The sequence below is a fragment of the Cornus florida genome, unplaced genomic scaffold (genome assembly GCF_030987335.1).
Source record: "Cornus florida cultivar Cherokee Brave unplaced genomic scaffold, ASM3098733v1 CherokeeBrave_3.0.0_Hap2_Chr05, whole genome shotgun sequence".
Taxonomy (NCBI): Eukaryota; Viridiplantae; Streptophyta; class Magnoliopsida; order Cornales; family Cornaceae; genus Cornus; species Cornus florida.
The window spans coordinates 90,534,772-90,550,814 of NW_026775575.1; the positions used below are offsets into that span (position 1 = coordinate 90,534,772).

The window sequence follows — 16,043 nt, forward strand, 5'->3', positions numbered from 1 at the left end:
ATGTGTATTATACATGTACAGATCGAATGAGTCAATGCACCGTACATCCGGCGCCCTAATATTTATTCATTTTTCTGAAAGGAAGTAGAATATAATAAATAAATAAATGATTCAATACGAGCAATTGGTATTTATTTATTAGGTCTGTCCTTGATTGCAAGAAGAGAACGTGCCGAGAGGCCATGCTTGCCCCATTAATTTTTTTTTTTTTTATGCATATAATTTATAAAAATTTACAAAATATACTCTTGGAATTTCTAAAAATTTCTCTAATTCTTTCTTTCTTTTCCTGCTTAATCTTCTTCTCAAGTTTTTTTTTTTTTTTTTTAATCTCTCTCTCTTCAAATAATTTTGCATTCCATGTCTTCAATCAAACCTAAATTTTTTACTCATTAAGGTTCTCTCAATATTTTTTTTTTTTTCTTCTTCTTTGTTTTTCTTTATCTTCTTAAAATTCTTTATCTCTTATTCTTTTTTTATTCACTTGGTTCTTTAAATTTATTACTGGAATTTTGTACACTTGAGACTTGTTCACAACATTGCATCTGTTTAGAAATAGATAAAAATTTAAGCGAAAATATATATATATATTCATTGTAGCTAAACAAACTGTGATGATAAAATTTTATAATAATAAAAAAAATAAAAAATAAAAAAAAATCAATTTGTTGTTAAAACTATTTTTAAAAAACATTTTAAAAGAATAGATTGAAGAGGGTCTAATTAGGTTTTTTTTTTAGTTTTTAGATATTTTATGATTTTTTCAAGACTCGTTTCAATTTTTTGTTGGGCCACATCACCTATCAGGACCAAGTTGGCCCACATGGGCAGGACTATCATTGTCTGTACAATGAATGTGTAAAATATTTATTATTTCATGTAATCACTGATGAAATGTAAATAGAAAAACCGTAAATAAAATGAACGAGAAAGATAAGGGTTGACTACGTCATGTTTTATGAAAAATCTTGCTGATAGCATACATATATCCAAGAGTAACATCCGACCACATTTTGATGGAAAAATTGAAAGGCGTCCATAAAATGAGGATTTTATACTAAAGTTATTGTCAAAACTGATATAATACAAAATGAATAGAATTCTAGATTTGTTCTCTGCCAAAACCAACTGCACAGCCTCAAAGTGAGAATTTTTGGCAAGCTCCAAACTTCGCCATTTGGTGACTGTTTGAGCACCTACAAGTATAAAATATTGCCATTTGCACAGGCTTAAATTGATGCGATAACAGATGCGATTACAATCCCCATCCTTCCCAGCATTTGCGTAGAGATATAGAGTATAACATATTCCCAATTTTGTCACAAGAAGGTATGACCATCACCAAACATTTACCAGTCTTACAGATATTACACGAAGCCGCGCCAGCAACAAATGTCATGAGACTGCAGAAAATTTACCAACATAAATACTACAAATTGGTATAAATACTTGCAATAATTATGATAATGATAAAACAAATCCTGATAGTAACATGACATGCTACGTTTTAATTTATTAAGTTCCACATATAAAAACTAGAAAATAGCACTACACTTGCTCCCATACATACCATGCTTAGTTGCGCTTAGGGACCTGAACATTGTTTTTCTTGGCTAAATGATCTGAGACGTTCAATAAGGTTCTCCTTTAACGACTCGGGAATTTGGGAGATGAAATTTTGCTTAGAATCTGTAATCAACCTCCTCCTGCATTAAGAAAATAGTAAAAGGATGAAAACGAGTTTCCAACTTATGAAAGAAACAAGAATCAAATCAAACTAAAGAAAAAACAAATAGAAGGGTTATATAAAAAGCATATGAAACATTCAGGATAAGACAAAAAAAAAAAATTATCCACAGTGCCTGACACTAGCCAGTTTTTGGGTCTGACATGGTAAAACCAAAGGCTTTAGGTTTTGTTTCTGGGTCTTGTCTAAAGAACCATTTAGAATCAGGTCTATGGTGGTTCCAAAACAGGTACTAAGCATAACCAGAAGAATTCCTTCCTTCAAAGGTTATCATAACACTAACCTACTTTTTAGGATATAAAAAGGAATAACAAATAAAAGAGGAAAGAAGAAACTCTCTTTTCAGGTTTGGGTAGTACATCTAGAACATATAGCTTGTATTTCTCAAATTTTGTTCAGTATTTATGAAGCATGGACTTAGAAATGGACACGGGATACTGACACCACTATATGTCAAATTCTTAAAATATAGGATAAGGGTGTGGTGAAGACTATAATATAATAATTGTTTTCAGGTTTGGGTAATTATTTTCTGGGTATACTATAATAATTGTTTTTCATGCAATAACGTCCCCTTGTAAAAAATAGTGACAAACAGGCTAAGAGTCAGGAGTGATATTACATGGAAGTATTATATCTTTAAAAATATTAGGCATTGCCGCATAAATACAAATGAAAATTTCAAGCCATTGGAAACAAGAGTGCGAATGTGGTAGTGAGTCACATTTCCCAAAGTGCCCATTATTTTGGGACGGAGGAAGTATTATATCTTTAAAAATATTAGGCATTGCTGCATAAATACAAATGAAAATTTCAAGCCATTGGAAACAAGAGTGCGAATGTGGTAGAGTTGGGGAAGTCTTTTAAGAAGTAGGAAATATGCCTATTCATATGACTGGCAAAAAGGTTCTGGCCCACAACAGTTCTGCATTGTTGACATGGAACTATAATATTGGCCGATAAAGTAATAAGGCAACCCAGCTGAAAAAACCAACAGTTGAAAGTGTGTTGAACACTTGGAACAGGAGTAACAATGATCAAGAAACCCTACTCTTTTCAACTACTGAAGTGATTAACAAACTCACTATAAAGTATAAAGGTGGTAACTTTCGCTGCAGCCACCAATTAAGCAACAAAATTCTACGATGGTCATTTGCCAATATTGAATGGACAGAATGGCAGTTTTGGACATATTTGTCCATCAATATAAAGCAAATACAATTCAAATAACCCCAAAAAAGCAAGATTCTATAAAATAAAATAAAATAAATACATAAATAAAAAATTTAAAAAAAAAACCCCTTAAAACACAAAGCAAAAAGGAGAGAGGAAAATCGGAACTTAAGACAAGTGAAGTTTGTGAAAATTCAAATCTCTGCAACACACTTAACCACATCTAAGACATAAATACAACAAATAAAAAATTAAAAAAATAAAAAAAAATAAAAAAAAGAGAGACAAACAAAGACACATTATTTTTATATTCATTTTGGATAAGCAAAAAATCACGTGAATTGCAAAAGAGCATATAGTTATCAAATAAAGTTTAAACAGTCTTCGGATCTTCATTTTATCAAGCTGCTCAAAGGCCAAAAATGATTTCTTATCTTTAAAAATAATGTATACTTCTTAAAATTTTGATTTTTCAAGCCCCTGACAAGAGAGGAAGTCTGAAAATAATATTAAAAAGGGAAAAATATATATATAGTTTTGAGTAATCTAATAACTTTGCACATTAATATGACCAGCATAGATTGTGTCTCGGGCAGATACTATTAACCTAACTACTCAACTGACTTTTATGACCCTGTGCATTAGCTGAATGGCACATATATTTTGGCCTGTAACAGTTCAATGTAGCTGCCATGGGCTGCTACGGGTAGATAAACTCAATACCTAACAACTCAAGTGACTTTTATAACCCGGCTATAAAGGGAAAGGCTTCATAGTGAAACATAGACTAGGCTATAAAACTTACGTAAGAATTTTTTTTTTTTTTTTTTGTTTTGATAAGTAAATAACGTATTAAAGAGCATTCAAAAGGGGAACGCATCCCTCAAAAGCTAGAAAAGGCCAAAAAGGGACTCTAAACCCTCTAAGAACCCAAAATATCAACAAACTCCTCTATAGACTTACAATTTCTCCCAATAACCCAACAAAAAGGAATGCTAATAATGGAGAACTTCAAAGACCCAATAGGATTTTCCTTTCCTTTGAAAGATCTCCTATTTCCCTCAAGTCCACCACCAAACACATAAATGTGTAACCCTCCAGAAATCACGGACTTGAAACCCCCACCGTACAACCTTTCCAAGCCTCAATCATACATCTGGAAGACCTCGGCACCCACTGAAATCCGAACAAACCCAGCATCAAATTCCAACAATCCAGTGCCACTAGGCAATGCAAAAGAAAGTGACCAACCTTTTCCTCATCATTCTTGCACATAAAGCACCAGTTAGCCACAATCTATCTCCTTCTCCTTGGGTTATCTTGAGTCAAAATCTTCCCTAAGATGGATGTCCATGCAAAAAGGTGCCACTTTGGAGACTTCATCCCACCCCTTCCAATTAAATTTCCAGGCCCCAACCTGCTTGGAAGTCTCACCTCAAAAGAGCACAACCCCCTCTCATCATTCCATTTTTGCTCACAATCACCCTTATATATAAGTAATTCTTCAACACGTATGGGACAAAAAGATAATTGCAAAACATGCCTCGTGGTGGCCACTCCTTAAGTTACAAATCAGTCATTATGGTTTGATGTTTCATTATGAAAGCAGTCTCAATTGGCCAGAACATGGAAGTGTTTGAAAAATAAATAAAAAAATTAAGCTTTTGGATAAAGTTGCTGGCATGTGAAAATGACAGACAGCAAAAGAAATAACATTTAAGAAACACCTTCCCCCCTCCCCCAAAGAAAAAATAAATAAAGCAATAAAAATGATCATGTATACTATAGGGCATAGGCAAATGAAATCAGCTAGACAAACAACAATGCAGAATCACAATAAAGGCAATGAGAAAACACTGAACATTATAGGACATTAACCAAACTTCTTAACAACCAAATACAGATACAGTCACCCAAAAAAAAAAAAAGGATAGTATGGGGGGGGGGGGGGGGGGAGATGAAAAATGATACATAATTGAAGAAAATCACTTTAATTGATTACGTAGATCCCTCCATTTTTACTCTTTAGAGGATGGGATAAGAAATAATATTTCTGATCAAATTAAACAAGAAAACATCAATGAGGCCAACCAAACAAATTCTGTGGAAACTGGAACCCAGCGAGAATTAAGAACTGATCTTTCTGATGATGTGCCGAGGAGATGGATAAACATGAACAAAAATTCTTTTATTTATACGGAATTCTGAATGTAAAATGTTTTAGTGTTCATTCAGAATTCAATTATATTATTTACCAATTGACATATAGGTTGAATTGAATGTGAATCAAATTTAAATATAATTAATAAATAAATAACCTTTTATTCTCAAACTTAACTATTTAATTGAAAATTTTGAAAATCTTACCTACCAAGTACATAAAAATTATATTACAAAAAAGTAATTATATGAGATTAATAAATCAGTCTAATATTAATGGAGAATCAGACATGGCCTAAAAGCTTGAAATGCATGTGTCGCCTCTGCGACTGGAGATGTGGCAAAGATATATAATCAGGGTTGATTTTCATTCAATTTTATTACCATATTACTATGTTTTGATTTTAGGATGTTTTAGTAACTTAGTATTTTAGGGGGGGTTTTTTTATGGTAGCAGGATTTGATTAGGTTCTCCTTGATGCCTATTTATATGTGGGTCGATAACATTCTTAAGGCACCTTTTATGATTGATTATGGAATATTGAGCTAAGAAGCACGGAAACGGATACGGGACACAGATACAACACGACACGGATACGGCAACATGGCAAATTCTAAAAAAAATAGGACACGAACAGATAGGGGCACGGCAAATAATAAATATATTTTATATATATAGTTATATAAATATATATATATATATATGATGCTATACTTTAAGAAATTAAGAGTAATATTATTTTTTATCGAAAAAAAAAATGTATTTTGCTGGGAAAAAGAAAGAATGCTAGAAAGAGGGTAAAGAAAAGAGGAAAAAAACAAAGAAACAAAGAGGATGAGAGTTTGGAAAAACAAAAAATAAAAATAAAAAATTAGGGCTTAGTTAAAAATAAAAGTAGGAATCCATAGAAGAGAAAAAGTTCATGGAAACAAGATGAAAAAGGAAAAGGAGACACAAAAATAATTTTGTTGTGAAAAAAAAAAATCCAGTATCTAGGAATTGTGGAGGAGAAGAAAAAAGAGAGAAAGAAAAGAGAGGTCGAAGAAGAGGAGAGAAAAGAGAAGATAGAGGCATGTAGCCCTAGAGTGGAGGGCAGCCTCATGAGGGTTGAAGGGTAGAGAGTCAAGGGTTCGGTAAAGTGAACACTGATGGCGAGAGTGAGTCTCGGGGAGTGGTACACGGTATAAGGCTCGGGTATCTTCCTCTATACCCTGGAGCATGAGTATGTGTACATGTTACGGTGTTGGTAATTCTCTACTATAGTAATATCTCTACATCAATATAATGAATAACTCTTCATCCGTGGGCATAGCCCAGAGTTAGGGTAAACCCCGTATATCTTTGTGTTGTGTTTTATTCTGTGATTGTGCTTCTTGTTTCACTTCCGTTGTGCCCCAACTGCACCTTTGAGCTTCCTATTTTACTGGGATGTGTTCCTACAAATGGAGTTATATTTTCCTTGGCACCAGCATTAGTTCTTCCCTATTTTTAGCCGCATTATTTGGATTAAATTGAGGATATTTTTTATTGTCGGAGTTATGCTTCTCGTATTGGAGATATCCACTATCCAGTATTACCCTGTTCAATGGAAAGGTTATGCAACTTCAAATTTTATATGAAGCATAGCTGGAGAACTTTATTATGTTGACTCCTATTTTTTGGAGCTGTACATAAGCATTTACTCTCCGGAGGAGAGTTCTTCTCAACCAGGAGGGATTGATGGGAGAATCGGACATGGTCTGAAAGCTTGAAGTGCATCTGCATCACCTCTACTATTGGAGAGTAGCAAGGATAGATAATTAGGGTTGATTTTCATTTAATAATAATATTATATTAGTATGTTTTGATTTTAGGGATGTTTTAGTAACTTGGTATTTTAGGGACTGTTTTATGGTAGTAGGATTTGATTAGGGTTATCCTTGATTCCTATTTATGATTGATTATTGAATATTGAGATAACAATGACTTCTTCATCCTCATGCTTCTCTCTCTCTCTTCTTTCTCTCTCACATTCTCTCAATTATCCTACATCACATAGGCAACCCATATGTTGATCATTCACATCAAACTGATTCTACCCTTTTTTTCCTTTCTGATGAGACTATATCATACAATATCCTTATACTTCATAGCCAAACTTCAAACTCAAGGTTTGAAAAATATAATAATATACACAACATAGAAAAAAATTCATAATTTCAATGGATTATGATAAGTTTCAATCAATTTCTATGAATTTCAACAATTTCAATCAAAACTATTGTTTAAAATTACAGCAGGTCAATGCCACTTTCCTAATTACAGAAAATTCATTTAATTTGCTAGATCCGTATCAAAATTCAATACCAAGCAGAATCTTAGGCAAACACACATGCAAAAACTTTTTTGCAGGGAGATACATAGAATTTGAATTTTAATCACCAACAAATTCAAAATAACAATACACTAAACAAAATCGTAAAAGCTCAAGAAGACTTACTTAGATTCATTGCCATCTGATGCTGCATTGCCTGCTTCTTCTGCATAAACATTCTTTCTAGAATGCATGTAACGAGAAACTTTATCTGACCAACCACATGACCGCAGAACTAAAGAAGCTTCTGTCCTGAGACTGAAACATACCAAAAGTGAAATACATTAAAACCTATATGGGAGGTAGGTAATCCTTAAAAATATCAGAATAAATAATGATTAACTTGTAAAAAATTCACCAAAGAAAAGCTGGGATGATATTGTTGAGCATGAAAATAAAATAAAATAAAAGGAAAAAGGACATCTTAGTGAATAATAAGGAAGAAATAACCATTGGATATACAAATGACATTGCTATGGAATTTTAATCAGAGGTGCAAACTATGGATCATTCATCAAAGGTTGCAAGTCAAGCAATCTGGTGAACTTAAATGAAAGCCAATTTCACATATTCAGCCTTTGTTTAGTCCGCAGTTAATAAACATTCAAGGTGCACAAAGACACCAGGTCTCCCAGAGCCTAAGCGCCAGGCAACATCATGTGCAGGCCCAAGTAAAGCTAAATCGTGTAACATAGAAATGCATACTAAATATAGTTATCATAGAAAAAAATAAAAATATGCAACACAAACAAGTGAAGATCAAAAATGAGGGTATTTTTTGACATACCAATTTAGTGGCTTACCAAATCAAATATACATATAACGTTTCAAGTAGTACATGCATTAAACAAACATACATCTGAATTCAAAATATGTAACACAAACTTAATCAAAAATTTAAAAAATATTTTTTTTAGTATATCAACCAAGAGAACTAAATCGGTCAGCATATATCTTCTCAACGGCATGTACTTCAACTAAATCAAATACTATTTCAAGTGTGCTGCTGTGCAAACAAAAAAATACTACAAATCATTTACATTTTAAACATAATATATTATCATATCTACTAAAAAAGCATTCAACATATTTAATGCAAGTAGACAACCATAAGCACGTGAATTTCAAAAATTAACTATTAGTATGTAAAGATTAGTAGTATGAAATGATTTAGAACCTGTCAGCTAAAGATTATTACTAAAAAGAAAAGAAAAAGATCTGCTTGAACTATTACAAAGCAAAGATGTGTTTTTTTAGCCTAAAGCCTACTAAGAAGTGCACTAGGGTTTTATGAGGAACTGACTGAAGAGAACTTGACTGTAGGAAGCTCAAAAGCTTCGAGCCTTGACCAAGCCTGGGGCTTTTTTCGGAAGCCTAGGCAAGCCATTGACAACTGTGGTTCAATTAGTGTCTTCAAATGCAAAAACAAAAATAATTACCCTCTTGAGAGCAGGATTTAGTGCTTAAGGCAAAGAGGCAAGCATGCATGTTCTTTAGACTGTAATCCAGCATATTTATACATACTAGTCCTTAAGGCATAGAGGCAAGCATGCATGTTCTTTAGACTGTAATCCAGCATATTTATACATACTAAACTATAAGTATTAAACCTATAAATATGCACATATATATTTAAAGTAAATTAATTATATTAGCATAAACCAGTTAGACATCCTTTAGAAAATCATCACTAACCAACAAAATAAGGTAACATTAACAACCAAGATTATAGGATATCAAAGCATGGAAAAATAGAAGTGGCACAAAGAAGGAGAAACAAGGTTAAGAATTACATATTAAAAGAGATATGGTTAAGGATTTTTTTTCTTTTAACATCGACTACAAGTAATTTTAAACAACAAAACAAGGTTAACCTTAACGAACAGGATTACATTTTAAGATAATTTTACTAAATGATATCAAAGCAAGGGCTAGCCAAGTGCACGATGCTCCCGCCATTGCAGGGTCTGGGCAGAGATGTACACAGTCTTACCTCGGCATACGGAAAGGCTTATCTAGCCCTTTTTATATCAAAGCAAGCAAAACATGTTTCTACAAAAAAAAATGCCAATTATATTCTTCTTTGCTCGGACGTATAGGAGGGGGAAAAAAATAATAAAAGTGGTCATGAGAGGTCTATGTATCATGCTGATTAAGAAGGCACATTAAAGCTTCAACTTTAAAGCCTAAGGGGATAATAAAACCACATCATCCTATGGAGAGCTTCAATGACATCTATAAAAACAAAACGATGTAACACTCCAAGAAGGTCATGTTTAATGACTCTCAATTGGGAACAAAAGTATCAGCTTCATATGCACAACACAAACATGAACTAAATACAGACTAGGTGTAACTTCACCAGTTCTCAATTATATCACTCTGCAGAAGTTATATTAAGAATTCAATTAGAAGCACCAGAAATATGAAGGAACATACACTTCTTTTAATTCTTCGAGTTTTGCCTGAGAATGAGCATCATTGGCAAGCAAAATGCATGGGTTCTCATCCTGTAATTTTCTCTTGGAGCCTGAGATATCAGCAGGACATTTAACACCACCATTCTGTAAATCATGGTAACTGGGACCCTTTTCTGTTGTCAAACTGTTTCTTGCATGATTACCGTTGCACAAATCTGCCCTCACAGAATTAAAACGGATACTCTGGATTTTACCATTCCCATTTGCCAGAGGAAATGCTTGGCTGCTCTCACCATCAACTGCATCAATTGTTTTATTTTTGCTCACACCATTACCATTTATTAATGATGGCATTTTCTTCTCCATCTTCTCCTCTGTACAAATTGAAGCTTTCTCCTTTGCCAGAGGAAATGCTTGGCTGCTCTCACCATCAACGGCATCAACTGTTTTATTTTTGCTCACACCATTACCGTTTATTAATGATGGCATTTTCTTCTCAATCTTCTCCTCTGTACAAATTGAAGCTTTAACATCCCCATTCTTCTCGTTGGGCTGAATTTTATTAACTTTTACATTTATAGTTGCAGGAAATTTTATGGTACCAGAGTTTCCCAAGCTACTTAACTTCTTCTGCTGATTAGAGGGCACTTTACCAACCTTAGATTTGATAAAACTATCATTTTCAGAAGAATTATCAGCAATTATCTTCAAATGCATTGCTTTACTCGGATTGGCAGCCTTCTGGATTTTAGCTGTATCAGAGCCATTGCGTTCTTGGTATTTCACTCCATTGGAAGCCAACACTGTGCTGGTTGCTGTTGGCCTCTGTTTAGTACGAGAGAAGAAAAGGATATAAACCTTCTCTGACAAAACATCCTGTATGGTTGAAAGTGAAACACAAGAATCATTGCAGCAATACCAACGGGACATCGCATCCTGTACAAATGTAGAAAACACAAATCAGAAAATAATGAATGAAGCTGCTGTCAAAAATTAAATCAACTTTACCAAGTAGTATATATAGAGAGACCTTTATGTATGCATAATAGTGTCCAGAATCCGGTGAGTAGCCTGAATGCACAATTGTCCCAAAAAGGTTATACTCTGGATGTGGATCCTGCAGTGTGACCAAAAAATCAATTGTATTCAACAACAGAACCAGAAGTACACAGTGACTCATTTATAAAGGAAAAAAGTAGCACAGCAACCATGAAGCATTTCCACAAGCAAACCATATAAATTAGACTTAGTTAAAAGTCATATGAGAGGTTTCACTCGGTCAAATACAGGACAGCTCCATACTAAATGAGAAAGCATAAAAGCTATGGATGCAGATACAGAAAAGTAATAAAAAGGAGGCTCCATCATGTTCATGATTATCATAACAGTTAGCTACCTGTGGAAGCTGGTTAAAACCATGACACATTGACATAAACAAAAAACACATGTTGACAAGGATTAATTATCAAAATTGCACGTGTAGCACCTCGACTTGTAGTGACAAAAAAAGATGTTACACAGAACCCCCCAACCCCCTTTTTTTCCTTCCTTCCTTGACGGGGCCTGCACTGAGGAAATAAGGACAGTGTGGCCTACGAGAGGTCGGTGATGAGTGAGACCAATGGAAATGAACTTAAATAATTAAGGGGCTTCTGGCAAAAAAATAAATAAATAAATTGCTATAAAACACAGACGCAAACGATACTGCCAAGGAACTGCTGAAGTAAAGCCTTAAGTCATCATAAGTGCCACGAGAAGATACAAAAGGTAAAAACGTAAAGCATGGTTCCGAGGGCTACTAAGAGAAGGAACACAAAAAATGAGGACATTCTTTGACCAGTGCAGAAATATATATATATATATATCACTAAAGATGAATTCATTTAAATGTGCATTCAGGAAAAATTTTTGGATTTGTGGATCTTGTACATGGCATCAACATCAATCCAATATAAAACCAAAGCTCTCACAGACATATAGCCACCCAAGTCACAGAAGCATTTGAAAAGTTTTATGGGAGAAAAGTTTTACTAATGAAGGTAAATTCCAGCCCTAATGGAGATAACCAGCCATTAGTACCGCTACTAAAGCACAAGGAACCCTTCGCCCGGGAGGAGAAGTAACTTAAGGCATTTTGTGAGGTCAACAATGTGTGCGACCTATTTACCATATCAATCGAGTAGTCTGGGGCACTGAAGTTATTCCACCCCCTTAAGAAGCATGGTCTTGCTTTGGAAATCATTGTCCAAAAGTTCCGCCATTATCTGCCATCACACTCCAGTAACTCCACCAAAGTAGTCACCAAATGCATTTTCATACATTATTTGGTCTCCAGGCCTACCAAAAAATGGCTTAATGGCTGCTATGAGCTATCTTAGAAGAATTTTAGATAACTCATATACTACCAAATGCCAGAATCAAGCTATAGCTGATCTTTTTGCATAGTTCTCAAACGGAGAATATGAGCAGGTTGACAAAGAATATCCAGGAGAAGAAGACGAGATGCACAAATAGATAAGCGTGGATAGTCAATACAAAGCTCCAAGGGGTACTCCATTGTAGAAGGATGAGTTGCAGGTATACCATTAATTTCTGTCGAGGCTGGTATTAAAAATAAACTGTCCTATAGGTTTGAATTGAAAATGGTTTAACAAAAAGGCAGAATATTAAGCCTTAATTTTTGGGTTGTTAGCCTGTCTTCCGAACAAGATCAGACTTCTACACATCAGGGTTGACTCTAATGTAGTGGTGAATGGGGTGAACCAAACAATTGGATAGTACAATGTGATAGAACCTAATATTGCCTGTTATCAGGCCATTGCAACAAAATTTTTGGGTGGAGTCAAGTAATTAAACACCGAGCATGCTCCAAGTCCAGCATAAGGCATCCAGATGCTCTCGGCGCTTTAGCCTCAAAATTCAATGTGACTAAATGGTTATGCAAGAACATACATCTTTAAGCAATTGAGATGCCATGCTCTATGCTTAAAATGTCTCCAAAGGCGAGCCAATAACTAGAGGACCCTACACTTGGACACTAGATAAGAGAGAGGGATTACTCCTGATCTTAGAATTTAAAAAATATATATCTAAGAGATTAGATATTGCACTACCACTACCATGAAGAACTGTTGGAACTATTTTTGAGTCTTGTGAGACTAAGAAAAAACTTGCAACCGTGCATCATTAAATGTCGACAGGCATGTGGCTAAGGATGTAAGCTCAGACAGGAAGATGCAGCAATAAGGTATTATATATCAGAATTGGGACAAGAAACAGGGAGATGCAATAAAAATGCCCGAGCTGCCAGCAATACCCATCATTGATGAATTTTTCTTATTCATTCTACACCTGACTGGCAAAGAAACGATCAAGATAATCATTTTAGGGGGCATTCCTACTAGAAGGCAAGAAGCGGCTATTGTAAAAGAAAAAGCCTCTCGGTTCTTTATACACCAAAGCTTGTTATGCTGACAAAATTGAAGACCATTATGGTGCTTAGCTGGAGCTGGAACACGAGAAGCCTGAAATTTTTTTGACGGAACATTATGGTGCTTAGCTGGAGCAGGAACACGAGAACCCTTCCAAAGCACCTTTTTTCCTTTTTAATAAGGTTATATCAGAAAGCTTTCAAACGGGTAACGCATCCTGCAAAAGCTACACAACTAAAAGGGGCCCCTAACCTCTGAATATGTCCAAAAAAATCTACTATCTCCCCCATGGATTTACAATTTCTCCCAAGAACCCAACCAAAAAAAAAAAACTAATAATAGAGAATCTCAGCACCGCAATAGGAATCTCCTCGCCATTGAAAGATCTCCTATTCCGTTTGCTCCACAAGCATCACCCTACATACAAGGGTGCCACCCACAAAAAGTCGACCAGCTTGGAGGCCCATTGTAAAACCTCTCCAAACCTCTATCATGCCTCTAGAGGACCGAGTCATAGCCCACTGGACCTAGAACAACCCCAAAAGCATGCTCCAACTGTCCCAGGCCACTGGGCAATGCAGCAAAAGGTGATCTATGGACTCTTCATCTCTCTTGCACATGCGGCACCAGTTAACAATAAAGACAACTACTATGTAAAAGACAATTGTAATTTATGAGATGTTGCCTTTAACCTCCTTTCCTATATTAAAGACAACTCTGAGAGATGAAGTTTTTATTCAGCTTTTAAATAGAAGTTATAGACCCCAAAGACTTAATGCTATATGCTGAATTTATTTGCTAGTTACACTGCATTTACACATACTCTACTTTGCATATATAAAATATGCTGTCATTTGGCATCATCTTTATGAAACTATAACTACATCTAGTCATACAACTTCAGTGTTCAATATAAAATAAACCATGCAAAGGAAAGGAGATCTAGACTGAAAAGTGAACCTACAAGGCTATACAGCTAAATTCCCATGCATGAACGGCTTTACGCACCTGGCTCGCTTTGCAAATGTAGCTTGAAAGCACCAAAACTTCCTCAAATGCAATGGCCTTATCAATCTTTCCACCATATATGCCATCAAACCTCTATGCAACCAAAACAATCAGAAGGCCATCAGCCAAAAGCAATAACAACAAAACAACAATGAAAAAATGATAGCAGTAAAATTAGAATAACAAAAACCAACCTTTAGCTGGATTACAAGGACATTAGGTGCTTGAAGTATAGACATTTGCTTCCTTGCTGTCACCAATTTCTTACAACTAAACAAGCATAAGTTTCCAACTCAAGGAATATTTCTGTGTTAAAAAAAAAAAAAAAAAAAAAGTTCAAAAATCAATTGTATAACTTACTTTTCACACTTGTATTTATTGTTGCCATCCAAAACCTCAGGTTGGAAAAACTTGTGCAAAGACTCTTTCAGAGAACTGCTATGCACAACATCAAGGCTTATATCCATGATCTCATCGACCTTATTCGACTCCGAACCACACGAAAGACACTTCACCTGGCTCTGCAGAGCACCACCGAAGATCTCCTTGACCACCGTACTGCCACTGAGACCCTCACCACCACCACCGCTGCCATTGGCGACCTTCCGGCGCTGCTGCTGCAACTTCTTGAGGCGAAGACAGGTGTTGTGGCAAGCATCAATAACATACCGAAGAAACTCGTGTGCGTCCTCTTGCCGGCCAAAGCGGAAGTGCTCGGCAAAAATTCTGAGACAACTATTGATCTTAGAAGGTGTGTCTAAGGATACATCAATGGTTAAAGAGCGTGCAATTCTCTTCTCTAATATACAAAAAGGACAATCTCGCTTTCGGTCTGATTCGGTTACCGAATCGCCTGCACAATACAACAATCAAATCAGTCTAATTATCAATAGAAATTGCAAAAATCATATATGTATGATTCTAGTAGAAAATTGAATATAGAGAGAGAAAGTGTTTACAGAAGGAGGAGTGTTGATTCTTGAGGCAGAAATTGGCGAGGGGAGGGGTGTAGGTTAAGCACTGAAGGACGCTGTTGAGATAGCAAGTGTTGCCGAGGTTCTTCAACCCTAAGGGAGGACCATTCTTGCGTTTGTGGAGGAGACTCGGCTGCCAAGTCATTTGCAAGGCCATTAACGACCTTTCTGGGCTGATTCCGCCGCATTGGATGACAACCCCCACCACCACGAGGATCGCATCCTCTTCCTCTTTCTCTCTCTACAGAAATTTTCTCTCTCTACAGATATATATATATATGTATGTATGTATAGTTTGTCTGAATGTTGCTGTGGGTGAAGGAAAATGAGGGTTTAGTTGTTTAAGTCGGCGGGTGGGGATGTTATCTAGCTGGGATTTGGGAATTGGATATGGCGTTGATGACACCGTGGATTTGGGATTTATGATTGTAGTATTATTACAATGGAAAAACAAGGGGCAGAGACAGACATCGTATCAGTCTCCTTCACCGACCCCTAAATCCCCCTTTTCATTTCCAAGGGTGCTCTCCCCCCACGGTCTCTCTTCCCTGCCGTAGGGCAATAGTGACCTTATTATTTAGGTCACCAAAATGGGCAGCCTTTTAAGACTTATTATAACGTTACTATTGGGCCTTGCCTTGGGTTATTACAAAGTGGGCTTTCAAATTGAAACCATTCGGAATCCCTTTTTTTTTTTTTTTTTTATAGTATAACCCTATTATTTATTACTATATACTATTCTGATCCAAATGGTACTGTTCAATTTTCGCCTACAA

At 35.5% G+C, this 16,043-nt stretch overlaps 2 protein-coding genes across 2 annotated transcripts in view; one reads left to right on the forward strand and one right to left on the reverse strand.

Moving 5' to 3' along the window:
• Window positions 1-16,043, forward strand: part of LOC132307567 (glycolate oxidase 1) — a 96,582-nt gene that overhangs the window by 31,903 nt on the left and 48,636 nt on the right. The gene's annotated exons all lie outside the window — the stretch shown is intronic.
• LOC132307565 (ubiquitin carboxyl-terminal hydrolase 25) lies at window positions 928-15,829 on the reverse strand. The gene is made up of 9 exons (XM_059805359.1): window positions 15,253-15,829; window positions 14,654-15,146; window positions 14,488-14,563; window positions 14,294-14,386; window positions 10,885-10,971; window positions 9,874-10,790; window positions 7,561-7,692; window positions 1,571-1,706; window positions 928-1,403 (listed from the first exon to the last, which is right to left on the reverse strand). Exons 1-8 carry the CDS (start codon window positions 15,422-15,424, stop codon window positions 1,586-1,588), a joined length of 2,091 nt encoding a protein of 696 aa, XP_059661342.1. The 5' UTR covers window positions 15,425-15,829; the 3' UTR covers window positions 928-1,403; window positions 1,571-1,585.